The sequence below is a fragment of the Pseudopodoces humilis genome, chromosome 7 (assembly GCF_049639895.1).
Source record: "Pseudopodoces humilis isolate 2021_Gansu_Grassland_sample_001 chromosome 7, ASM4963989v1, whole genome shotgun sequence".
Lineage (NCBI taxonomy): Eukaryota > Metazoa > Chordata > Aves > Passeriformes > Paridae > Pseudopodoces > Pseudopodoces humilis.
In genome coordinates, this window is record NC_142206.1 from 45589438 (window position 1) to 45616933 (window position 27496).

At 38.8% G+C, this 27496-nt stretch overlaps 1 protein-coding gene across 4 annotated transcripts; it reads left to right on the top strand.

Moving 5' to 3' along the window:
* Positions 1-2429: 2429 nt before the first annotated feature.
* ZC3H14 (zinc finger CCCH-type containing 14) lies at positions 2430-26179 on the top strand. Of its 4 annotated transcripts, XM_005520205.3 has the most exons (17): positions 2430-2555; positions 3316-3358; positions 6601-6715; positions 9628-9668; positions 10016-10211; positions 10547-10967; positions 12398-12558; positions 13659-13759; positions 15903-16058; positions 17501-17575; positions 18041-18197; positions 19738-19961; positions 22011-22131; positions 23057-23193; positions 24223-24317; positions 25169-25275; positions 25898-26179. In XM_005520205.3, the coding sequence occupies exons 1-17, from the start codon at positions 2520-2522 to the stop codon at positions 25902-25904; spliced, it is 2193 nt and encodes a 730-aa protein (XP_005520262.2). In that variant the 5' UTR covers positions 2430-2519; the 3' UTR covers positions 25905-26179. The 4 variants fall into 4 exon arrangements, with proteins under 4 accessions (XP_005520262.2, XP_014105519.2, XP_014105516.2 ...); XM_014250044.2 differs by lacking the exon at positions 15903-16058; XM_088057886.1 differs by lacking the exon at positions 3316-3358 and having other exon boundaries at positions 2457-2555.
* Positions 26180-27496: the final 1317 nt, after the last annotated feature.

The window sequence follows — 27496 nt, forward strand, 5'->3', positions numbered from 1 at the left end:
CAGAATATCTCTAATTCTAAATCTGAAAGCTGTTCTCTAAACAAATTTACTTTATTCATCATGTTTTGGTTCTGAAGCCTTCCTGTTTTTCATCATTCTATTTCTTATTTGCGAGAGAGCAAGAGATGGCTGGGTCTTTATGCATCATTATGTATTTCTGATGGTAGTAGAGAGGAGTGCTAGAAAATGACCATACCATATGTCTATTACATGCTTGAAGCCTGCAATTTCATGTGTGCAAGATTCATTTTTACTTATAGGGTGCTGTAAAGTGTTGAACATGTTCAACTAAGTAACTAATTAAGGTTATAGAATTTTCCTATTAGAAGAAAACAGGCAGTTTTCCTACACAGAATGTAGTGCTGAACTTGAAGCAATGAGCTCCTGCTGTTATTTGCAAAGGAACATTTTCTCAAACACAGTATCTTTTTCTAAAGTAAATCCTTTACTTATGAAATAAACTCAATTCTTGTCTCTGTACTGCAATAATTCTTTTTCCAATAATACAACATAGTACAACATAATTGAAATCTTAAGAAAGCAAAATGTGTCTCTTAAATGTTAAAATGGAATGGTGTAATTAAACTAATTCATTATTGGTTGCCTCTCACTGTAACATCAATATATTCTAAGTGGAATCAGGCTAACAGCTCAGATCATTAGCAATAATTAGTCTAAACTATCTCTGTATGATGTTTGATTTATATTAGGAACAGTGATGCAGAAAGGGATTAATACAGCTGTTAACTACAATGCCTGGAGTTTATTTTAATCAGTGGCATTACTTGTAAAAGACCCTTTATCTGTAGGCTGGGCTTTGTATAATATTACTACTCATTAAATCAGCTGAAGTGAATCTGGGGTATTGGTGCAAAAGATAAATTGTTTGCCTCAAGCATTAGTTCTTTTTTGTTTATTATTATGCTTACCTTGTAGGCTTTTCTCCACATTGTTTTTCCCCCCTTGCAACTGATCCCCTGCAGCAGTAACACCCGTGGATGCTTGTACAGGGTGTGTGTGTGTGTGTGGCCAGTTTTGGTAGTGGAGGAGCTACAGGGGTGACTTCTGTGGGAAGCTGTTGAGGGCTTCCTCTATGTCTGATAAAGAAAATGCCAGCCAGCTCCAGGATGGACCCTCCACCGCCAAAACCGGCCACACACACCCAGTACGGTTCCATCAGTGGAACTCTGGGATGACATTTTTAAGAAGGGTAGAAAAGTTATTGCGCACAAGCAAATTTCAGCCAGAGAGAGGAATGAAAACATGTGATAGGAATAGCTCTGCAGGAGCCAAGGTCAGTGCAGGAGGGGCAGGAGGTGCTCCAGGCACCAAAGCTGAGGTTCCCCTGCAGCCCCTGGTGCAGCCCATGGTGAGGCAGCTGTGCCCCTGCAGCCCATGGAGGTCAGTGGAGGAGCAGAGATCCACCTGCAGCCCACAGAGCAGCCCCATGCTAGAACACATGGATGCCTGGAGGCTGTGAACCTGCGGGAAGCCCGTGCTGGAGCTGGCTCCTGGCAGGACCCGTGGCCTTGTAAAGAGACGAGCCCATGCTGGAGCAGGTTTGCTGTCGGGACTTGGGACCCTCTGGGGGATCCACAGTGGAGCACCCTATTCCCGAAGGACTGACTGTACCTCATGGAAGGGACCCATGGCAGGGCAGTTTGTGAGGAACTGAAACTCATGAAAAGGATTCACATTGCAGCAGTGAGTGTGCAGTGTTTGTGGCAGACTGTTTCTCCTGGGAGCAGGAGAGAAGGAAGCAGTGTCAGAAAAAACAGATGATGAATTGATCATAACCCCACTCCCATTCCCCTGTTTTGGGGGGAGATGTGTAGGGAATCAGGAGTAAAATTAAACCCAGGAAGAAGGAAGGGGTGCAGGGTAGGTATTTTACGGTTTGGGTTTATTTCTTATTATCCTACTCTGATTGTTAATTAATTCAACTAATTTCCCCAAGTCTGTTTTGTCCATGACAGTAATCAGTGAGTGAGGTTTCCTGTTCTTGTTCTCAACACATGAGCCTTTTTGTTATATTTTCTCTCTCGCCCTGCTGAGAAAAGGAGGTGATAAAGAGGCTGTGGTGGGCACCAGGAAACCCATATAGCCGTAGTGTGGCATTAAAAGTTACTTGAATACTTTGTGTACGGTTATACCATAATTTATTTGTTTTTTAACGGATAACTGAATATTCAGTGTGTGTAGTTCTCGAGAAAGAGCATGAATATTGAAATGACCGCGGAGCTGTTGTTCCGGCATTCAGAGTTCCGCTGGCTCCCCGCTCCGGCAGTCGGCAGCAGGCCCCCTGGCCGCGGCTCCGCTCTACGCCGCTGCTTCCCGAGCCCCGCGCTGCGGCCGTGGAGGGGGCGGGCGGTGCGGCCGCCGCCCGGCAGGGGGCGGTGCCGGCGGAGGCCGCGCGCTGTGCCCGAGCGGCGCTCGGTACCCGCGCGGGCGGCGGTGGGAGCCGGGCCCGGGGCCACAGGGGACGGGGCGGGCCGGGCCGGGGGCGGCTCGGCGCGGCCATGGAGATCGGCACCGAGATCAGCCGCAAGATCCGGGTGAGAAAGAAGCAGCCGGGTCGCTCCCTCCGCCCGCGGCAGGAGGCCGGGCCCACTTGTAGGGGCAGGCCCAGCCGGCGGCTGAGGCACCGGGCCCCTCCGTCAGAGGGGTCGGCGGCGGGGTCCTCGGAACTCCCCGGGGGGGGCGGGAGCAGGAGAGACGATTTTGTGGGAAGCGGCGCCGGGGCACCCCTGTCCCCCGACGGGCAGCTGCCAGGTGCCATCCCTGTCCCGGGGCTGCGGCTCTCGCCTTGCAGAGCCCGCCCGGCCCCGGGGCTGCCTGGGGGACGGGCAGCTTGGCCGGGTGTGAGCCCCCGGTACCGGCAGGGCCTGTCAGCGGCTCCCACTCGGCAGTCACAGTCTGGAAATCCCGGCAGGGTTCTGTTTCCCTGCTGAGCCGGGAATGACCTTTTATCAAACCATCTTAGGTTAGTTTTCTTTGCACCTTGTGAGTCCGGGTGGTCTCTGCTTAAAAAAGGACAGCTGGGACTTGCAGGTTGAATGGTAGCGTCAGGATCGACACTACCATTGGTGTGGTCTATCGGAAATAGGGTAGAGAGAGTGAGATTCCGTTGCTCTGCTGTCAGTCCCTCGCTGTTAGTACGTTCCTATCCTGAGCAGTAGAAATAGGAAAAGTTTAACATGTTAAACCATTGTGTGCAAACAGTAAATGAGAGAAACTTTTCTAAGCCTCCCACTTCTTTGCAGACAGAAATACTTTGTTGATCCATCCCTTAAATAATATTTCATTATTTTTTAGGGTGCTATAAAAGGAAAGTTACAGGAGCTGGGGGCTTATGTTGGTAAGTTTTGTCACGTGTTCAGCAATCTTCTCTAGATCATTTTTGTTATGTAGGAAAAAACTAGCTTAGCTAATGGAACTTACTATTACCTCTGCTAATGCATACAGAAGCCTTAAGCATGAGAAGAATTACCTGAAGTGCTGGACTAATACTTCACAAAATACTATATTCTAAGAATAAGAGGAAGCAGTATGTGAACATCAGTATGTGAAGAACTGAAGAAAATAACTAAGAAGTTAGTCTAATAGTCTTTCCCTTTAGAAATGGTGGCAAGGGGTTTGAAAGAAAAACAAGCCATTATGTGAATATCTAAGGAAATTTCTTTGAAGCATTAGGAGAAGCATTATACAAAGCAAGAGCCTTGGAAATACATCAGCAGTTAGCTGTGACCACTCTGAGGTGGAATCAGTCTTTCTTAGGCATATTTTTAACAGCTCTTGAATTCGGGGTGAGGAGCCTGTTGATATTAGGAGACAGGATAAAGATGAGTGAGTGGCTTAGGAAATTAAAAGGCCACATCAGAAACATTATGTGGGACAAACCTTTAAAATGTGAGAGCTTGACTGTTAAGGAGAAGACTGATGAGCTAATGATGATGAAATACATGCTATCTGAATCTTGGAGGCAGAGGGAGATTTTATTTTGGTTTGTGACAGGAGGGGTGAGCAGTGTGAACATCTGTGGTCTTCTAGGTTTGTTTGTTGTTTCTGAATCCAGGAAGAAATGAATATTGCACTTCAGAGCAGCTGTTTTCTGCAGCAGTAAAAGTTGGTAACTTAACACAGCATTCCATTGGAAACAAAATACCTCAGTCCTGAAGCTGCATTGTTGTTGTCGTCTATGATTCTTCTTGGATTTCAGGTGAAGAAAAGGAATTGAGAGCATAATTTAGAGATCCTGTGAGTTGCAGGGCCAAGTTCAGAGTTTGTAGTTTGAGCATGAATTAGTCTTTTTTTTCCTATTTCAAGGGAGGAATTGTATTTATGGAAAAATGTATTGGCTTCATAGAGGGGAGTTACCTAGGAGCTGACATTCTGAACTCAGCTGGTGCCTAGGAACTGTGTTTAGAACTTTTTAATTGTAAAATCGTCTCTTGCACCGTCTCAAAGCTTGTCTTTTTAAGTAACTCATTGTTTTTTGTTTGGTTGGGATTTTTTACCATCATTCCAGGTTTCAGTTTCTCAGTCCTTGATTCTTTGCTTTCTCCTGTATTTCTGAAATAAAAGTCTTTCTTGTCTCTAATACTAAGATGCTGGTAGAATACTAGCCATCTCTAATTGCAGCTATGACTGATTATTCTTTCTTTGTTTTCCTTCTGTCTCTTGTATTCAGAGGACAGGTTTCCTGTATTCCCAGGATCAGCAGACAAAGTCTGCAGTTTCTTCTCAGTCAGCTTCTGAACTTTATATAACTTTGTATCCTTTATTGCTAAGTCTGTCTTGCCTTGGCCTCTTCTTTATTTTTATACCAATGTTTCCAAAATCCTGTGATTTTTCAGATTTCTTTTCTTGATTAGAGTATTTTGGATAACTCTTCCAGTACTGTTTTTCAAAAACTCTCCATTTCTTCTTTCAGGTAACTAGTAAAATGTTGGTTCTCCCTCATTCTAGCCTCTGCACAAGAACCATGCTTTTGTTTCTTTCTGACCCTGCTAGTTCTTTTCTCTTGAAAAGCCCTGTATATCAAGATATGTTGAAACTTACTTGTGTAGCGCTTAGAAAGGAAATACTCATATATTTGAAGCAGTTAATTATTCATCAGTTAGGAAATTTTTCAAAAGGCTGTAGTTCCACATGCAGTTTAAGTTGGCATAAGCCAACACAGATATTGAGAAGTTTCTTTCCTTCATCTGTCATACTCTTACACAAACTGTTATACTGGTAATTGTGTTAACTTATGTTTTGATCTGTACTTAAAATATCCTCTTTACTTTATCATGCATTGAACCACCTGAAGAGCTTATTATGTTTAAAAGTAGCGTGGCCAATGAATAAAAATCATACCTAAATTCCTAAGTCTGAACATCAGTCCATCTTGTACAACTTGTAGTTTGCAGTAGAAAAAAAAACAAACCAAGCACAAATCAGCAACAAAAAAAAACCCCTGAAACAAACAAAAAGTCAAAAAGTCACCAAAAAAACTGAGGGATTAAGCTAGTAATGCGTTATGTTGGTACAAATAAGTAGTGGTAGTGCAGGTACAATGTATGAATGTTATTTTTGTGGTCTAAGGTAGAGATAAGTTATTTACAGTGTACATATACATGGAAGAAAGACAATTCCTTTCATTTGGATTTTGATTTCTATTTTTAATTTTTTAGGTCTTTTTAGTTTTGTGTACTGTCGTAGCTTGATTAAATAAGCACAGCTGTATTAGTGCCTTGATTCAAATTCGTAATTTGGATAGTATTTCCCAGCTATTCCTGCTTACTGTTGTTATGTTCATGTCATGCCATGGAGTAGAATTGGAGAGCATGAGATGTTTGATTAAACTAAATTGAAGTCTGTGCTCAAGAAGCACAACTAATGCCTTTGAGCAACAATTGTGCCAGTCAGTCCTTCAGCAGAGGCCAGAGCTAGGCCAAAGTGAAATGGCAAACACCAAACTCTCCAAACCCTTGGTGTGGTAATGTTGAGCTCTAAGCACCTTCCTATGCATTCTGATGAGTGGGAATACCCTGTGTGCAAGGGAATGGGTTTCTCACTGTGTATGAAATTGCATACATTACAGAACAGAAATTCATTCTTGAGGTTGCTGGGATTTGTTTTTATTTTTGTAGGTAAAAAATCTGGAAGTTAATACAGTTTTGATTTGTTTAATGCACATATCAGAAATGGATATTTATTTGTTTAGTTTTGTAACTACAGGAAATTTGACAAGGATGAGGTGATGAATATTTGCTAGATGTTTATAGGTATTTGCTAGTATTCAAGAAAAAGAATATAGGCAGCAGAGTGGCTTTCTTTTGTCTTGTTCTTCTTTCCGTTCTGTTTACTCACTTTTTAAATACATTGATCTTCAGTTTACGCTCTTGTGAAGTTGATGATCTTTTATTCCTTGCTTGTAGATGAGACTTTTATTGAACCTCAGAGGAAATGGAAGTCTTGTTAATTTGCTTACCTAATCCTCTGCCTGCAGTCTTTATAGTAAGCCAGAAAAAGTTTGGTTACGTGTTTAAAAATGTTTTCTATGTCTTCCATGATTTATTATACTTTAAAACAACATATTTCTCTTTCTATTAGATGAAGAACTCCCTGATTATATTATGGTTATGGTGGCCAATAAGAAGAGTCAAGAGCAGATGACAGAAGACCTTTCCCTTTTCCTTGGAAACAATACTGTCAGGTTTACTGTCTGGTATGTTTGCAAGCTACTTGTCACGCTTCTTATCAGTAGTGCAGGACTGCTTTCTACAAGTGACACTTGACATTTTAAAAAGTTATTTAGCTTCCCATTATGTAATTTGCTTTAATAAAAGCTCCTACCTTGCATGTCTAATAAGTAAATTAGTTTTAGTCTGACCCTAGTTAGGCTTTTGAGGTGATAGTTAGATGGCAAAGGACTGGAGGACTTATTTGTTTATAAGCCAGTCAGATTTGTAAATGAAGTGCTCAGGTGGTATGTTGACTTACAATTATTCCTGCAAAGCCCACTGTTAGCATGAGTGCCTTGTTCACTGCAGTTAGATGTAAAGGACCAATCTGTTTGCTGTTATGCTAACAGTGATTCAGATTGCTGTGCATGGGAATTACTATATCAAGGCAGATGAGCAGTGGATCTAATTCTGTGTACTGTCTTTGACAAGGCTTAGCACCAAATGCTTAGGTATTCCCACCTCTCAGGCTGTTTATTTATTACCACCACCCAACTCTAAAAACCAAAAGTAGAACCTCAGAATTACTGTGAACAGGACAAGTTAGCAACACTTCAACTCTACTGTCAGCTTCTGACAATGTAGGTTCATTGATTCTATGCTGCATGACAAACTTAGCCATTATATTTCACATGCATTTTCTAATACTGAATTTGTTTTACAGTAGAAGCCTGTAAGTAAATCCACATTTCAGACATTTGACTCTAGAGATTTTGTTGCTTTCAGAGTTGTGTATTTTTTCAAGTTAATCTTCTTTCTGAATCTCCTATCTGATAGAATTTCAAGGAGCATTATTTTGTTTTGTATAGATGAGAGAAGTACTATAATTTTTATTCTTTTTCAGTTACGCTTTCTTTGACATTTTCATACTGACAGTTTGAATTCACTTCCAATATTTCTTCTATGTAATTAGTTCTTAGGAACTTTTTTGTTACTGAATAGCAGAGAGAAACATTTTAGAAGCTGGTTATGTTATGAAATCATAAACATTGACAAAAAATGAAAAATAGTTCCAGCTATTACAAATCACTGTATTAGCTATTTAAACAAATGGATTTCTAGGTGATAGTGTAACTTGTGTGGATGTAGTTTGATTTTACTAACACAGGTTTCATTTTTCTCCTGGCACTTGTCAAAAATATAATAAAGGAGTACTATTAAGCATGGCTCTTTTTTTTAAAAAACCGCACAGGTATTTCTTTGCTGCCTTTTGTGGCCTGCGTAGGCAAAACTTTTGGGTTTCAGTGTATCAGGAAGTCATGCAGTTGTCTTTCTCTCATAGTAGTTTTGGGAATCAGACAAATCAGTGAAGTTTACAAGTGGATGAGGATATATCTCCTGTACTACAGTTTTGACTGAATCCTGATATACAGTCAGAAATTGTGTAGCAGAAAACACTTTCATGGCTTTGTAAATGAAACTAAAACCTTATTAAAAAAATAATAAATATGTAGAGAAAGCAACTTTCAGCAAATAAATCAAGATAATTTTATATATTTATATTTTATATGGTGTATTGACTATATGCAGATGTTATACCACCAGCTGGTTTTGACACCTACTTAAATTTTAAACATAGTGACTATTTTAACCCTAAGTCAGTATTCTCATTACATATATATTTATATAGATAGATACAGATATAAAAATACAAACTTAATGTTGGAGTACTTTATCAGGTACCAAAGCACATATTGGTTAAAAGAAGGACAGATGATAAGATGAAACCTATGAATAAGCTGTAAGGGGACTGGTGAACAAGTGTTACATAACATTGTAGCTGCCAGTTTTGTATACTTTTTACTTATTCTAAATACAGTCTAGAATGTTTCTGTTCTTAAACGTTGGTTAATTACAGTACTCAGCAAGATCTGCCTTCCTTGGTTTGTCTCTGTAGCTGGTAATTTGGGCCTTTTGGCATAAGTTTCGCAGCAATTATGACAGACCTGGTAATCCTGCTGGTTGGCCACCACTTCTTACTCTGAACCAAGTGTCAGATCAGTTAGCCTGAGGTCAGTGTGAAAATTGATCTGCATCACCAGAGCTCAGCTGACAAGTGTTCTAGTGAAAGCTCACAAGGAGAATGAGTATAAGCCTTCATTATACCCACATGCAGTCTTTTCAATATGTTCTTGTTCCTTAGCTCCTTTCTAATGTTCAGCCTAAATTATGGACTTGCCCATTATCACATTTGAATTCCAAGTAAGATATGAATCTAAGTGTTCAGGTTTTTTTTCTTTCTTCTCACTGCAATATGTGTTTATTTTTAAGCAGCCTTATTGTATTAAAGCCCTGTAATTTTATGTGTTACTTCAGCTTAGTAACTTTTTCACAGGCAAAGGGCAAGTTTGGTACTTCACTGAAATATTTCTGCTCACCAGCACATCTCTGAAAGTATTGTTGGTATATACAAAGCATGCTGGAAGAATCCTGAGAATGCTAGGATGAGTTATATACTGTTTGAGTTTGTACTTAGAATTATGTTTAACTCTGCTGTGTAATTAAAGTTTCATATACAAAGTAAAATTTTAGGCTATGCTTTAGGCTTCTAACTTAGGTTTTTTGAATCAATCTTTTTGATGCTTCATTGATTGTAGTGAAAGGTGGGTAGTATTTGCTTTGATTATGTAAACTGAATAAATGCCAAAAGTAGATGATGTGATGAATACTCTTCTTGCATGTACAAGACATACAGGAGGTACAATACTTTAAGCCTCCCTTTTGAGGTCAAACATACTTTGGTTGATGGAAAATGAAGTCTTAGATAAAAGAGGTGCTTGTCATAAGGATGGAGAGGCAGTGGGTCTCTGAAAAGTGGTTAGTCTGAATGTATGTTAAGGTTTTTTATTTCTCCTATTTCTCTTTTGCTTCCTTCAATGTCCACTGTCTATTTCAGGCTCCATGGCGTTTTGGATAAGCTGCGATCTGTGACTACTGGTAAGTAAGAAAAGTAATTATGAGTGAAGGTAGGCTTATTTTTCCTGTGTAGTGTTATATGTCTAATGAGTTGCAAAAATATCTTGTCTGTTTCGTTAATTTTTTGTTTATGTGGTCTTTTGGATCCAGATTGTTAAGAAAATTTCTTTTTATTTTGAGATAAAGAATTTATTTTTGAGTCTAGTGTCTGTGTGTTTTCTCTGTTTCTTGCTGATGTATTCCAAGCTTTCAGCTTGTTGTATTTTCAGGCATGTGCAACATCTTGTTTGCAGTTTCATAGCTACATTTACTGTAAAATCTGTATTGCTGTGCTTTAATGTAAAAGTGAAAGGTACCTGTCTCCACAGAACCAACCAGTGTAAAATCTTCAGAATCTAGTATCTTTGAGAGCAACCTGCCTTCCAGCAAAAGCAGTTCATGTGTGAGTGATGAGAGGAGGCGTGAGGATATCTTGCCACCTCTTGCAGTGTCAAGCACTCGGACTGAAAGAAATGACTCCAGAGTTTCAACCAGCTCACAGGAGCAGAGGAACGCTGCTTCCAGGTAAGGCTGCTGGCTACTTCCTAGCACACCTTCAGACATCAGTAGTTGTATGGTAGTAGCCATTCTGAAGAGTGCAGACACTTGGAAAGATAAAAGTACTTTTGAAGAGTAAAGCATTGCTACAATTTGTTGTATAAAAAACATTAAATCGGAACTCAGTTCTTTAAGCCACACATGGGCTTAGATTAATTAACCAAACTGAAAATATCAGTGTGTTAAATTCATATAAACAGTAATACTGTAATGATTCTTCCCTCCTGGCTTTGATTAAAAGACAGTTCTTATTTTCTGGCACTTGACTTGTGGATAACAGTTGGCAATTTCTTTTTTATCAGGCAGTCTTGTGAAGATGGTTCTGCATCCCGCTTAACATCTACTGTCAAGCCTTTGAGGGAATTGTCACCTTCTGAAGCTGTAATTGACATTAAACCTGAACCAGATGATCTAATTGATGAAGACCTAAACTTTGTGCAGGAGAATCCTTTGTCACGGAAGAAACCTATTGTGACTGTAACTTATGGTTCGTCTCGTCCCTCAGCCGAGATCTACCGGCCACCAGCTGTCAGGAGTGCAGATGGCAACGCGCACGTGCCCAGATTGTCACAACAGGGCAGCTTGCAGGAGAGCCGGCAGTCAGACACACAAGGCTGCAGGTCTTTGGAAACAGGCCAGCTGTGCAATCCAGAAGCATTTGGCAGCTTAGCAGAAGGTCACAGACCCACCTCCAAACTCGGTGCTGATAAAGTGGGCAGTGAGGTTAGTACAACCTAAATTATTGCAAAAGTTTATTCTTGTTAGGAAACTAAATTGCTATGTACACTTCAGTAAAATCTTGACCTCAGAGAAATCAGAAGACTTCTGTCACTGGTACCAGTAGGTTTGAGATTTCATCCTTTGTGTCCACTGGTAAAAACAGATTGCATAATTTGACATCATTATCTGAGAGCTTGCTGCATCTCAGAGTTAATTACCATGTACATCTTCTTATCGTATTGACTTGGACAGGTTAGCACGTTACTGAGCTGCATATGATGAATCAGAAATTATAATTCTGATCTTAAGATCATTGAATCATCATGATTTTCCCTAAGTGCTGTGTATACCCCCAGCTTTACACAGTCCAGTAAATCAGAATTTTTGGTATGCTGTTTATTAACCCAGATACATTGATGATGATTCTATTTAGAACTTTGTCAGTTTAGAGTTCTTTAGGATGTATGTTGCACAAGGACATACTAAAAGATGACTGCTGCCCTAAGTACTTTGGAAGCCAAGCTAAGCCAGGCAGGGTGGTAGTCCTAGCTGATAGACTATGCACTTGAATGAAGAGCCTTTTTGAGAAGAATGAAGATAGTTATGGCTCCTAATGTTGTAATGAAGCAAGTATTTTACATACCTTGTACTGAAAGTGCATCTATGTTTGTTGCAGCTCATAAAGTTCTCTGTCTTTGCCACTACTTCATTCTGTATAAAGGATAATGAATATAATTTGGAAATCTAGAATGCTCTACAAAGATACATCCTGGTGTCTTAGTTTTTGAGAATGGAGAAGTGCACATGAGAATATAGTGATTTATTTAATGTTGTACATAAATCACTGATGAATGTCAGGGACGTCTCTCCTTGGAAATATTTGAAAAAGGTCTTGTGAAACTTTTCTTCTATTACTGTTTCATGAATAATGTCCAGAAGAGACAATAGGGACCTTGAACTGTCTAAACTGGACCATCCTGACTATATGTAACAATTAATATCCTTTGGAATATATAATTTCCTTGCTAGAAATGAATCCTTAAATTTACCTGAAATCAGAGTTGATACAGAGGAAAAAAGTAATTTATACTGATTTTACTTTCCTCTCTCACACTTTTAACATACTTATCTTGAAGAATACTATGAATGTCTTTGGAAAACCCTGGTTTTCTCTAGGTGTTGGATAATTTTTCTATACTTGAGAGGGTTTTTTTGAGTTTGTTTTTTTTTTTCCCTAAATTTTGTTTACAGTTATGTTTCCAATGAGATGTTTCAGTGTCTGATTTTCATACTATCCAGTGCAGTCACTTGTACAACTGGAATGGAAGCTCTCCATCTCCTGGCTCCAAGTGGAATTGCAGTACTTTCTTTGCAGGTTTACTGATTCGTGGTTTATGCTAAATGAGCTGTTTTGCCTGCTCTGTATGTTGTAGGAGGAAAGCTCCAGGAAGAGGCGGCTGCCTGTTGTAAGCTCGGTAGTCAAAGTTAAAAAGTTCTGTAATGATGGAGATGATGAAGAGGAAGAGGAAGACTACGGATTGCGAACAGGAAGCATCTCCAGCAGCGTGTCTGTACCTGCAAAGCCAGAAAGAAGGTACTGAAGATCTCCATGATTCTGGGTTTTCAAGAATTAATATAATGCATGAAAACTTCGGAAGTGGGGAAAATCAGTTTTCACTTTGGAAAATTGACAGACAAAATTTAGTAAATAATTTTAATATTTTTTGTACTTTCTCACAACTCTGTGGATGAGATGCCTGTTTATGCCATCCTTTGCCTTTAGTTTAGTAACCTGTTTTCATTATTGCATGTAAGATGCGATAGAGTGTGAATTTTTACATTATTTGGGTTAAGTTTACTGGCAAAAGAACAATAATGTTGACATGTTTCAGACCAGGTATTTATTTTGTTAAATTAATTTTTCAGTAATTTGATTTATTTTCAGGAATTGTTCTCAAACCAGTTTTCATTCGTTCTTTAAGGTGATTTTAACTTTGCAAACAGTCTTCAGAGGTTTTTTCTTTTCTGCTCCCTAATTCTAAGTATCAGGCATTAGTCAAAATACATGTCTTTTGTATCTTATTTTTAACAATTGAGGAAGAACATTTAAACTAGAGAGGAGATGTTAGCTTTAATAAGTGTTTACAGTGTTAGCTTTTATAAGATTTATTTTAAGCTAATACACTGTACTGAATTTATCTTCAGCACCATAGCACATTTATCTGATTTAAGCTTTCTTATTGCTGATATTAAAGACAAGCAGAAAGCCTTTTTTTACAAATAATATGTTTTTGATAGAGTCAAGTTATGCAGCTGGACCATATTTCTCAGGATGGCTGCATAATTATTGGTGCCAGCACAAACATAGCAAGAGATAAGTGGTGGGTAGAGGTGGGAAGAAATTAATGGCAGAGGGCCTTTCACATGTTTTTACACTGCTTTTCATCATGGTTTTGCAGCAGCTTAAGTTGAGAGGTGAAATCACACATCTGGACTTCCATTTTTTAGAGAATTTTGTGGATCTCCATGCACTGAGAGAATAGATTAACTGAAAACTATTTTGGATAAAATAATTGTAGAGGATAATTTCTGTTAATATTTTTCCTATGTTAACCTGTTGAAACAACTGTCTTTAGCATGGATACTGTTGCTGTGCAATCTATGCACAATTAATTTTTTGTTTATTTCCTTTAGGCCTTCATTGCCGCCTTCAAAACAGGCCAATAAGAATTTAATACTGAAAGCAATCTCTGAAGCACAGGAATCAGTTACAAAAACAACCAATTATTCGACTGGTAATTAACATTGATTTTGCTTGTGTAATCTGAAATATTTTCAAACTCTTTTGTGTAAGTCCAAGCTAAAGAAAGTGCTTAGAAATAAGACAGAATACTAAATAGCAAGTCAGTTACACATGAGGGATTTACCACATCTTGTTTCATTACACTGAAATGTTCAGTGATGAACTGTGAAAACATAAACAAGGGAGAAAAGTGGTATTTAAAACACATTAATCAAGACAGCAAGTCTGTGAAGTGTATAGATACAGAATGGAAGGGCCAGAGTATTCTGAAGTCAATAGTCACCATGGGGAAATGAATCAGAATTACTTGATCTTTTTTCCCTTTCTTCATTCTCCTTCTTCCTTCTGAGAGGGGAGGAGAAAAAAGGAAACAAGAAAAAAAATGAAAATGCACTGGATATAGGTAATAGAAGTGCAAAATATTGAGTAACAAAGACTGATGTACATCAGGATATGCTGATAAGTATCTGGATGTGTATGATGATGTGTATTGGCCTTTAACAAGGCTGCAATTTCAGTTCAGTGGTTTTAGTTGCAGTTTGACACAGCAGTTGAACAGCTGTGTGTGTACGCATTCAGTTCTCATAGCTAGGAGAGACTTCTGAAGAAGGGCAAATCCAGCTGTTGTCTTGTGCTTTCATTTCATTGGGCATTCATAAATCCACATGTTGTCAGCAGGACACATTGCACCTTGCCAGGGAAGGAGCATTCACTAAACTATTTAAACCATGGCTTTTATATCATCAGAAGTAGAGCTTTTATACCATCTGAAGTCTCTTGCCTGCTGTCTTTCAAATTCTGCAAACTGTAAGAAACAGTAGTTTGAGGTGATGTAGGAAGCTCTTCCTGTGTACAAAGCAGTATGGTAGGAAATGAGACATAGCTAAAAAAGTCTAAATTAGTTAAAACTATTGATCTTTTTAATAGTGGTGATCTTGTAGTTTGACTTGCCAACATGAGGATACTTCATTGGAAAGACCAGACCACTTTGTTGTTTAATACAGATGTGATCTGTGAATTTCATCTGAAATACCATGCAGGTTCTTCCACTTCTTCAGAAGTAATATTTAACTTATTTTTTTAAGTATTTTGGATGGAATATGGAAGTAAATGAATTTAAAACACATAGGTAAAACAAAACAGTAAATTCATAAATGTATCTAGTACGTGAGTGGTACCTTTTAGTTGCTCGTGTCAGAAGCTAAATGCTGATCTGGTATTCAGCCAAAGGAAGAGTTTAGCTTCTCACAATCAGGTCTGACAGTTTTAGCAGAAGCCAAGCAAAGAAGTCAACCTGTTGTCTTGCCACCCCCAAATTCCAAGCCACAACTATCTTTACAGAGATTTAGAACTATCTGAAGGGAGGCTGTAGTTTGGTCAGGGTCAGTCTCTTCCCAAATAACAAGTGATAAGACCAGGGGAAATGGCCTCAGGTGATGCTGGTGGAGATTAAGATTGGATATTAGGAAAAAGATCTTCATGGAGAAGGTGTTCAGGCATTGGACCAGGCTGTCCAGAGAAGTGGTGGAGTCACCATCCCTGAAGGTATTTAAAAGAGGTGGAGGTGTAGCACGTAGGGACATGGCTTAGTGGTGCACTTGGCAGTGGTGGTCTTAGGTTTGCGCTTGGATTTAGTGATCTGAAGCACCTAGGTGATGCTAGAGTTCTGCTATTAAGTTTTGTATTCTGTTTGTAAGCACTTTAGCAAAGGGTAGCTAGTAGCATCATATGAAGATGCAGTTTGATCATCCATGATTATATATATGAAAGAAGAAATGAAAAGTGATTTCAAAACTATCAGAAAATACCACTTTAATTATGTGTAGAAGTGGATGAATGAGTACTTCGCTGTTGTCACTCTAATCCTTCTTACGCTGTTTTGTCTTAGAAGTAAGTGTTCTGAGGTGCCATTCAGGGTGCTCTGTGCACATGCACAAATATGCTTGCACACTAAGAATTTTACAGGTAGCTTAAAGATGCTTTTTGTGGAGACAGATGCTTGGGATTTTTGTTTTTCTTTGTGTGTGTGTGTAGGAATTTGTGAGAGTTATTTTAGCACAATATATCTAAAAACAGTACTATTGTGTGTGATTGGGTAGTGTTTAAATTATTTGCCATTGTTTCTCTATTTAAAGTTCCACAGAAACAGACTGTTCCAGTTGCACCAAGAACTCGAATTAGCCCAGAAGAATCACAGTTAGAAGTAATTCATGTGCAAAGCAGACTGCCTATTCTGAGTTCTCATCTTCAAGTAGAAGAGTCAAAGGAGCAGACAGTTGAAGAAATTCAAGGTCATCTGATAATATTCTTTAAGAATTTATACTAGGGGATGTAATTTTACAGACTGAGCAGAGAAAAGGAAAGGAATGGTTTTAAGTCTGCATTAAAAGTCGCATGTAGAACTGCCCAGAAGACCATGCAGCTTTCTAAAGCAGGGCTGTCAGATAGATACATGTATCCAAACACACACACAGACAGCCTCAGAGGAATTAATCTATAAGCAGAGAATGTTATACCATTGTGGCATGTCACTGAAGAATAGTTTTGCATAAGCACTTTTGTTTGGATAGCTTCTCTTTTCCCCATCCTTTGCATATTTTCCTTAGTATGTTGGAGTAATTCTGTCACAAAGCTTAAGTAAGAGTGAATATACTCTAGAGTATTTGCAACACTTTTCCAGCCTATGAAGTAGTAAAAGATTCTTTCCAACACATGGTTTCCACATAAATGTTTCTAGTGTTTAATTTTTCAGTTTAAATATAATACCCTATTTGGTCTTACAGGACAGCTGATACCAGGCTTTGGTTTTTACTTCTGTTTTGAATCTTCTAAAGTGCATAACATTTAAAGGCAGTCAAAGTGCCTTTTCAACATGGTTTTCTTCTAGAGGATGGGGTGTTGTCTTTGTTAGTCACAAGGACTCATAGAAATTAGGCAGGGAAAAAATATTTCTCTAAGTATTTACTTTATACTTGCTAAGTGTTTACATATTTAGATAATTAATAGAACTTGGTTTTGAGTAAGAATTTTGTTACATCATCCCATGGTCATTGTTAAGGAATGGTAAACATTCATTATTTAAAAAAGTTTTTTGCAGTTTCTTATTCCTCACATAGGTGTATTTGGGATCTTTCTGCCTCCCTTAAGTAGTTGAAATTGTAACTGTAAAGTATGTGAGAAAAAGTTTTATCAGCCTTTGAATTAATGCACAGAAAATAATTATGCTAAATATTTTCACTCATTTGCCATTGAAATGGAAATGACAGCTTGCTTAGGAAATTTACAGAAAGCAAAAATAATTTTTTTAAACCATATCTCAAGTGTAGAACAGTGCTGCTCTGATTCGCTTCAGCTCTTTTAAGAAGACTGTAAAGTAGTTCCTTGTTAGCTGCTTTCCTCTGTGTGTGTTCTCTGGATGGCCAACTCCTCTGCAAATGAGGAGGAGGAACTTGGCCTTCATCAGTTGCTGTGCCCACAGACCTCATTTGTGCTGAGCAGCGATTATGGGAATGAATAGTGTCCTACAGTACTTAGCTTTTGCCTTGTTGCTGTTCCTGAACCAATGAGAAAAGGGTTCGTAATAATGAGAATGGCTTTTGTTGTTGTTTTTGTTAAAATTGTGAATGTTTTTGTTGTTGATTTTTTATCGAAAGAATTAGAGAGTATGCCTCAGTTCTCTATAGTATCATGTTGACATGCTATAAAATATGCTTCTTATTGCTGGTCTTTTTAGGAATTGAACAAAAGGAGCTCTCTTGTCGGCTTCAGATTGATCCTATGATTGAAGATGTCTTGCAAGTGACTCAAGGTTAAGTCTTGTGATCTTTTATTTTCGAGTCTAATATTACTGGCCAGTGAATGTTAAGATACTTCTTTTCAATGAATTATACTGATTTCTACAATTTTCTGATTTCTACATCTCTAAGGAATGAGTGCATTACATTAGTAGCTGTTCAGAGGATGAGAGATTTGGGGGAGGGTGGATGGACCCCCTTCAGTGCTGTTTCAGCATAGCCATTCCATTTATAAAATTTTCTGATCTGGCCTAATATGGCTTATGGCTTCTGTTGATCCACCTCTGTGGAATTAACTGGGAAGTAAAAATGTTTTCTGGAAACTACTAGGAAGAAATTAAAGTAAGATTAGCTCATTGACCATTTAAATTGATACTGTAAATAATTATAATACTGTAGTAATTACTGTAAATAATAAATACATAATTAAATATGTACCTTATTTTACTCTTTTCTCTGTAATTTTTCTCCCAATGCAGATTACTGTGACCCAGAATCTATGGTCCACTCAGATACTCGGTGTTTTATCCTGAAGAAGCCCAAGTTATCAGAGGAAATGGCACCACAGAATCAGCAATTGGGAAAGAAGGGTATGGAGGCAGTGCGAGTTCACTCAGGACGTCTAATACAGACACGGTAAAAAGCTTCTTCTTTTAGGATGGTTACTAGTGAAATTGCTTGCTTGTGGTTTAGATGAAGCCATTTGGTCAGACTTGTGCTTTGTCAGTTCAGTTAGGAGGTGTGAAATCATGCAAAATGGACTGACTATGAAAAGCAGAAGAAAAAGCAGGGGCATGAAGCCTCCCAGAAATCCTTCTAAATGGAAAATAATCCTAGGGTCAACTGTTGCTTGAGCATGTCTTTGATTTGCAAGAAAGAAGAAGGAACTGAAAAGTACTGCTCTTTTTTCTGATTTCTGAAATCTTACTCAAGTAATCATTTTGCTTAGATTGCCATTAGTTTTATACTTATTTCACCCTTTGATTACATTTCTTAAGAAACATTTTTTATACAGTATCGAGTGTGTTGAATCCTGGGCAGTGATTTAAGGCTCCTTACAGGAGAGTTTGACCAGGAGAAGCTTAAAGTTCATATCAGCTTCAAATAAAGTTCCAGTTAACAAATAGTCCTACCTGTTACAAGTTAAAACCACTCTGAACAGCGTGATGAACTTCATCATGTGGGCTGCTGTGATTGAGAACTTCTGGTGTTTCCTTTCTGTGGGTGGCTTTTAGAAGCCTATGTTAATGGAAAACAAAACCAAGACACAGCAAATTACTCCAAAATAACCTGGCAATATCACAGTAGAAAGCTGTGACTGCTATAGGAGAGAGGTTAATTTTTGTATGTGAATAGGTCAGTTTCTGACTGCTTCAGTCTGAAAGTTCTAGCTTGTGATGTTTTCAATGTTCTGGTTTCTATCTTCTTAAAGGCATTCTACAGTGTAGTTGCTTTTAGCCTCATTTCATAGAGAAGCAAAGTTTATCCCATTGCTGTTTGTCAAAGATGAGAACTCCACAGTTCTCCAAATACATAGAATCACCTGTCATTCAGGAAGCCCCTCAGGTGAAATGGATGGGATGTTGAAAGACATGAGAAAATGTACGTGTCCCCTGTTTTAATGCTCCCCCTTATCCATGCTGACTACTGTCAGATACAGGACCCTAGGCTAGACTGACCTTTTAGTCAGGCTGAGTATCAAAGTTAGTATCAGTATTGACATGACTGTCAATACTTAGTATCAGTATTTCAATTCTCTCATCCTAGTTCTAAAAACTTTTACACCACTGTTTCATAATGTGCTTTTCAGTAATTTTGTGGAGACACATGTTTTGTGTGTTAAAAGTCTTGTAATTCCAAGAATGGTATTTGCTCTCTTTTTCTGCCTCAAAATTGCAACTTCCACAGAATTGACTGTAAATGAGCTTTTGAAACTGTCTGTTGAGCAGAATGCAACAAACTGAATTTGTACTTGAGAGCTGTAGTTCTTATTATTGCCTCATGGGGACCTGAAGGCTGTTAACTGGTGTGCATTACCAGTAATTACTAAAAGAAGGTCTGCTACTGCTTGACTCCCCACTGATAAACTTGTACTACTTTCACTCACTAGCACAGCTCACATTCACTCAAACCTCTTGAGTCAGAAAATCTAAATTTACATTTCTTTTTTTGATAGTGATCAGTTTGCACAGCCAGAGAAACCTGCTAGTCCCAAGTTCATTGTGACACTGGATGGTGTGCCCAGTCCACCAGGATACCTTTCTGATCAGGAGGAGGAAGATATGTGTATAATGGAAGGATTAAAGCCAGTTACCCATCACATGTGTGCTGGCAAAGGATTAAAAGGTCTTCGAGCACAGCAGATGCAAATTGTAACAAGGCAACTGGAGAACTGTGATGGTAATTATACTGACCAACAGGATCTAACCTATGGTGTGATGCTTTGATCATGGTTACACCTCCTGGATGTATCATTCTTAAGAAACCAAAGTGATGGTGTTTATTCTTCAAATTAGAACATTCTTTAGGCAAATGAAATGTGGGAGTTCAGTGGGACCGTCTTCTCAGAAGCTTTTGTCGTGGTGTACTAGACCAGTATGGCATGTGGTAGTTCTCCATACATCTCAATATTGGTAAAATTGGCTGGTTGGTTTTCGGGGGTTTTTTTGCAAATGCAGTTGATCTTCATTGCCAGAAATCGGCCCTTCTGGTTGATCTGTTATGATTTGTCCCTGTGCTGATGGATAGGAGATGTTACAGTTAACATAGTAGCATGCCTTGAACTTATAAAAATACGTCAGTATTAATGTTTCTTTTGAGGGTGTGACACCTAAAGGAGCCTGTTAAATGTAAGGTGTTGGTAGAGTCCAGTGGATAGCACCTGAAAGCAGAACTTAACAGTGCATGATTTTACAATAAGTATATTGTCTTTCTTTATTTCTTTTGAATGACATGGGAAATTGCTTTCTGAACCAGGTTTGAATTGTTCAGAATGCTGACATAGTGATAAAAAACACAGAGGCTACTGTTTTGTCATAGACCTGTTGAATACTTGCCTGAGGGCTGTGCTTGGATCCATGTTTTTTACTTAGCTTTCTTAAGAAAATAAAGATCTTTATTTTCTGTTGTAGCAGTGTATCCAAATTTCTGAACTAAATAAAGAATACTATTTGATGCTGTACTGAGAACCCTTAAATTTCATGGCTCCAGCTGTAAACGTAATTATGGGAGCACCATAGAAAAAGATCTTTTAAGTCCACATCCTTTCAGTCCCCTGGCAGCAGAAGTACTGCATTTATCAGGCAGCCTTAAAGATTAAGGAAATGTTGTGTATTCATACACTTCACCAGCGCAGAGAAATTGTCGTTGGAGTACTTCCTTGCGAATCCATGCTTTCCTGTGTGTAGCCTTATACTCCTCACCAAAGCTGTTTGGTAGAGGAGAGTGTTGCCAGTACAGTCCTAGCTCTGTTAATGATTCCTGTGAAGTAGCAGGGATCGGACTGAAGGTGATACACAATCAGATCCATGTGGAAGTGATCTGTAAGAGCCAGTGTGGTCCTACAACAGGATTTGTTGTAGAAAGCATTATTTGGCTTTGGTATGTTGCAAGGAGAAGGCATAAATGAGGCTAAGGAAGGAATAAAGCTGGAGCAATTTGTGTCATTAGTAGGATCAGAGAGGGAAGTCTAGGCAGTGCTGGAAAGCTTTGAAAAGCCAAAGGTTTAGGCAGATTTGGGAAAATAAGACAACAGCAACATTTGTCTCAACGATTGTCTGAATTTTGAAAATAAGGTTTTCCAAGCAGTGTTAAATAGGGGAAAGTCAGAGTCCCATGTTCCTGTAAGAGTAGTGAAAGTACGGAATGTTTCAGCTTAGAATTTCTTAAAATACTTTTTGGATTAGAGTCTGGGTTCAGGTAACTGAAATGTCTGAAGAAATTCCATAAAAGTGGTTCTTTTTCAGTATATGGCCCCATAATAATAAATCTGATTTGTGTAAAAATTGATTTTTTAACTTTCATCTCTTGAAATAATTTTCTAGAGCAAAAAATATCTTGGAAAAAGGAAACATGGCTATAATTAACTCATGACTCAGCAGAATAGTCATAACTCGGGTTCAGTCAGAGTCATTGTCTTGTCCAGGTCTTTAAATCAATTCAGATTTGCAAAGAAAACTGATTTATTTTGCTTGTAAACAGTGCAGATTTGATCCTCTATCACCAAAAGGCAGCTGTCAGTCCAGTATTACAACTTTTCACTTTATGGTTCTGAAAATTTTCTTCAGAAAATATGATCGTACATAAAGTTTTACTATCATGACTTTTTTGATTAAGAAAGAATAGAAGTACAGTGAATTTTGATTATGCTAGATGGCTTACAACAAATTGCATATAGAATCTTAAAGGTCCAATTTGAGGTTGTTTTTTTTCTTCTTTCTTACCATCCAGTGGAAATGGAAGACTTAAATATGCTGCAAAAGCAGGAGAAGGTGCTGGAGCGCTGCAAGTACTGGCCTGCCTGTAAGAATGGAGATGAATGTGTGTACCATCACCCCACACAGCCTTGCAAGTGAGTGGTACAGAGCTCATCCACTTGAAATGCTATTTTGATTTTTATTCCAGTACTGCAAACTTCTGCTCTGTATCAGTAATATTCCAAGGCAGCACAAACCTGTCAGGGCAGGATCAGAGCTAGATTATCACACTGTAATTCCTTCTGTTTTCCACCCCTCTCCCAAGTGTCAGAACACAGGGGTGGCAGCTGCACCCTTGCAGAAGAAAGCTTTAGTTTAAAGTACAGGCTGGTGTTCCTGAGTTGCTTAAAGATGCAGGAGTTAGTGTCTTAAAAGAGTAGGCCCTCTTCTGGCAGCTCACAATGCTTTTGAGGGTTGGGTTGTTGTTACGTAGTAATACAGAGATCATGGGTTTTAAATTTGAAAGGGAAGGTGAACTCTTGAATGTGCCCTGTGCCTTTGACTTCTCTTCTGTAAGCAGGAACAGTCCAGAAAAACAGTGTCTGTATTGAGGTAACTCTTACCAGATTGGGTAACTTCAGTTACTCGGACATTTTAATTATCTTATAAAATCTGGTGTAACTAAATTCAAAATAAAACTCTTCAGAGAAATCTGTGTTACTTAGGAAACACTGCAGCCCTCTCTGGGGAAGGTCTGATTTCACATTGCCTGTGCCACTCTGTGACACACATTAAGAGTGACATGTCCTGGCTTGCATCAAGGAGTTTGGTGCCTGAGAGTGAGGTGGTTCAGTTTTTCACTTGCATGGAGGGAGGATCTGCAGGAAAGGAAGCTGAGTGCAGGTGTGTGGGTGCACAGCTCATGCTCTACACCACATGCCCCACTTGGGAAGGAACCAAGATGTGCCCCAGCCCTGCTGCACCTCTGGCTTTCTGTGATAGTCTGGCTATTGTGTGCAACAGATGTTTGGGGATTTTGCTCCAAGTAGAAGCTTTTGACTCGAATTTTTTTCCCCTCAGAGTTTTTCCTAACTGCAAATTTGCTGACAAATGCCTGTTCATCCATCCAAACTGTAAATATGATGCAAAGTGCACTAAGCCAGACTGTCCTTACACTCACGCCAGTCGACGAAACCCCCATCCAGCTCCTAAACCAGGTGAGCACATCTTGTTTTCTGAGATTTAAATGGAATTTGCTGGAGAGTCCAAAACCGGTATTTTTGGAAACAAACTGACAGTGATGAAAAAAAAATTTTACTTGAGTTGACCACATTTTGTTACAACTCTTAGTGTAAGATGAAGAATAATAATCCAGTGTTACTGCAAAAACTGTTACCAGAAAAATCCCCCAGTGCTCTTATGCAAGAGTCCATACGAAAGCTGTGCAAGGCCACAGTGGTGACTTGTACAAGTTGTCCATTTCTCTGAAGGAATTAACCAGCACTGCAGTTTTACTCAGATTTTTTTCTTAAATTGGACACATATTGTACCAAGGGCTTGTGACACATGCTGAAAACAGAGGCTTCTCCCTTTGAACATTTTTTTCTTTAATGCCAGTGTAGGAGTGATGGTGTAATGATGAGGTGACTTTTGGGGTGAGTTTACTTGCTGAAGGCAGTAGCTGTGTTTGATATGGGTTGGTGTTGCTGAGCCTTTGAACCATGCCAAGGTGCAGGGCCTTTACTGCATAATCTTTTGGAAGTAATTTAGCCCCTAGTCACAGTTCAGTGGAGTTTTGTGACCTTGCCAGAAACCAAGTACAATGTGTTTGTCTGCGATACCATTTCCAGCAGCTCTTCTGTGTTCCTGGAAGGTGCAGTGCCTGCACTTCTCAGTCCAGTCAGTTGAAACTCTAAGAGGTTTGCTGCTGCAAATTTAACATTGGAGATTCTCTGCTTACCAGAATCTCTGTGTAATTTGTTGGAAATTTTGCCTTGACCATGGTACTTCCTGTCCTGAAACGGTGAAGAACCAAGTTAAATGATTACCCGATAGCCTTGTTCTAGTCCAGGATCCGCTAACTGCATTGGGAAATGCTGTCTATATTTCGTGCTGAACTTTGGTGTATTATAAAATGGAATTTTTAGCAGAAGGATTGATATATTTAAGGTTGTGTGGCGCTGTCTTAAAAAGGCAATTTGATCTGATCCAGACTCACTTCCTGTTGTTTTTGTTTCTGCTATTAGCACCCCTGCCCACCCTGTCCATATCGTCCAGTAGTCCGCTGTGTAAGTTTTTTCCAGCTTGTAAGAAAATGGAGTGTCCATTCTATCACCCAAAAGTAAGATATGTTTCCTATCTTCCTTCCTTTCTAGAAAGAAACTTGAAACATGCTACTTTGGGACAGGAAATGTTACTAGGATTTAACACTTTCTGCTTTTACTTTTCACATTTTAACTTTGCCTTATAAGCAGAATACACAAAAGTAGTGACTTAAGTAATTTGGAAAATTACACTTATTAGTAATCTTTCTACCAAATGCTGCTGGGGAGCTTCGAACAGGTCATATCTCTTTTCAAAATTTACTCACCCAGGATGCTGGGGGCAGAGAGGAGCCTTTTGGGAAGGAATTTGTCTCAAGACTCTTAACTCTTCCTTCAGATATGCTGCAACATACAAAAACTTCGAAGATTGCCCAGTTACCCTAAAATGTATTAATGTAATCTATATATCTGTATCTATACTACAGGAGTCTATTGCTTGGGTACTTCTATGGATTTGTGTCCCTGCATCTAATGGCAGGAAGTTTAGTGCTTTTACAAGCCCTAATAATGCTGAAATACCCATGCTCAGATATTATTAGCCAGATACTCTGGCTTTTCTCACCCCTCAGGTAATGCTGTGTCATGCTCCCAACTTGTACACAAAGATCAATTCAAACTGAACTCTGTAAACTCTTGCAAGCAAAGGAATTTCCACCAGTCATTGCAGTGGCAGCCTGGGAGCTTGAAATTCCTAGTTGGTACTTTTTAAAAAGGATTTTTTGTCACTGGGTTGAGCTGGTTGCGCTGGTGGAGGGGGGTGTTGGCTCAGTTGCAGGTGAGGTATGTCAAACACCAATTCAAGGGTCACAATGCAGCTCAGCATGTTCAGGAGTTCAGGCAGCCTCTTCTGAAATACTTTTGGTTTTAGCATTGTAGGTTTAATACACAGTGTACAAGACCAGACTGCACTTTCTACCATCCCACTGTTGCTGTACCTCCGCGCCACGCCTTGAAATGGACTCGAACTCAAACCAGGTGAGAAACATTCTAAACCTAACCAAGAAAAAAAGTATGTTGGGACATTACTAACGTAGTTTTACTCACAGAAGTAATGTGTGTGTGAGGAACAACAAAGATGTATGGAGCTATCCCTTATAGGCAGTTTTCTTTTAAAGACAACTGTGCTGCTGTTTGGTAGTAGTTGTATAAACATTAACTTATGTGATGCAACCCTGATAAACAAGTGCCCTGCAGCTGGGATAGGGCAGTCACTGGAATCCTGACCTGGACAGGTGGTATTCTCTGAGTTGTATTTGAATAAAGCTGAAAATCCTTTTACTGTTGTTTTCTCTTGTGTCTAAGCTGTGTTTTCCACAATAGATTCAGCTGTTTCTTTTCTTTGAGTGCTTCTGGTAGAGCAGCTCCTTCCTGTCATCCACCTGTGCTTTCATAAACCGGTAGCTTTGGTTTCGTAAACCAAAGCTGTAGCTATGGGCCTGCCTTAACGTTCATGTGATCTAATGATCTTTTCACTCCAACTAATCCCCTATGCAAAGGTTTTAACCATTACAGGGGTAGGGCACAAAGCAGTTCTCAAATCATTTTTACAGAGGGGTAGAATTGTTCCTTATGGAATTGTTTTTTTCTTCCTTCTCAGTGAATGAATATGGTACAAGCTGGGACTGAGCTTTGCCTCCTCTGGACAGTAGCGGACAGGAGGATTAATGACCAGGACACAGGATACTAGGGAAGATTCATACATTTTGGACTTTGAATATGCATTGTTTTCATAAAACGAGGTTGATTGCGTACTTGAAATGTCTCTAATTTTCCAAGTTTGTAAGTTTGGGCAATTTTACATTTTTTTTACACTGTAAGAAGAAAACATCTGTGTAAGGAAAGTTTTACTTTAAATTCCATTAAAAACCTTCAAAGCACATTTTGTGTTCTGTGTGGGTAATGTTCCTTGTGTGTGTTGAAGAAGAAAGTATGGCAGCAGAAGTGCTTGGAAAGCTTATTCCTGTGTTGGGATCAGACTGGAAGTACTTTTTGTCCAGCAAGTATTTGGTACATTGCCGAGGCTGCACTGCTGTCCCAGCACCCAGGGACTCGGCTGTCCACCCCAGCAAAGGCACAGAGCAAATGCTTTGTCTTTTGGGTGTTTTTCCAATGCAATGATTGTCAGTCCTGCTCTCTAAAATGAGGAAAAAAAGACAAGGGAATCAAACTGCTTCAGAAGCCAGAACAATTAAAGAATTACTAATACTGTTCTCCCCTTAAAAAGCCTGAGCTGCCACTACACTTGGAAATAGATACTCTGGGGTATCTCCATTTATACCAAGAAGAAAGAAAGTTCAGCGGTACTTCCTTCTAAGGAATTCTTTTTTCCTACTGGACCCACTGTGGCCTTCTTAAGACGGTTCCTGTGACTTACATGGCAAAAAAATAATGCACACACGTGCCCATAAGTCTGGTTAAGTGATATTAAAATGATGAAAAGTGTTGAACAGTAACATAAATACACTTTTTTATTAAATCTTTTCTATATTTTGGGGAACTACATTTTCACAAAAATATACAAAAGAATTTCTTTTTACAAATATTTACATTCAATATCAGAAAACAATGATAGCTACATATTTTGAACTTAAATTTGACAAATATAGTTTTGAATTCCGAAACTTAACACTCCAGGAAAAGTATTTTAATTTTTTTTTTAAATAAAGTACTCAAAGTTCATATTCAAATTTAAAAAAATCTTAATGCAAAAATCTGACATTTAATTTATATATATTTATATATATATATATACTTTAAATAAACATACATAAACATTGTTACAGAAATTAGGTGTTCATGATGGAAACCAAAATGGAGTACACTTAAACCCATGATCCTTAATACAGTAATACATGACCATACCTTTGGACTAGTTTAAAATACCTTTTTTTTCTTTTTTTTTTTTTTTTCTTGTTAAAGCAAGAGGGATTATCTGACACACTCCATAATGAAACAACAAATCTGAACAGACAACTGCATTTTAAGCTTAAAGAACTACAGTAAAATATTTTTGGAAGGTGACCTGACAGGGACTGGAGAGAAGAGGATGTGCTCTGGTGTTGTACAGAGCACTGCTGGAATGGGTTTCCAGATGAAAGACTGCAAAGAACATTATTTTTCTACAGAATTTCCCTATGCCTTCATTAGCTGTCCCTTGCCGAAATAGCTGCCACCATGAAGCTGTTTTCCATGTGAG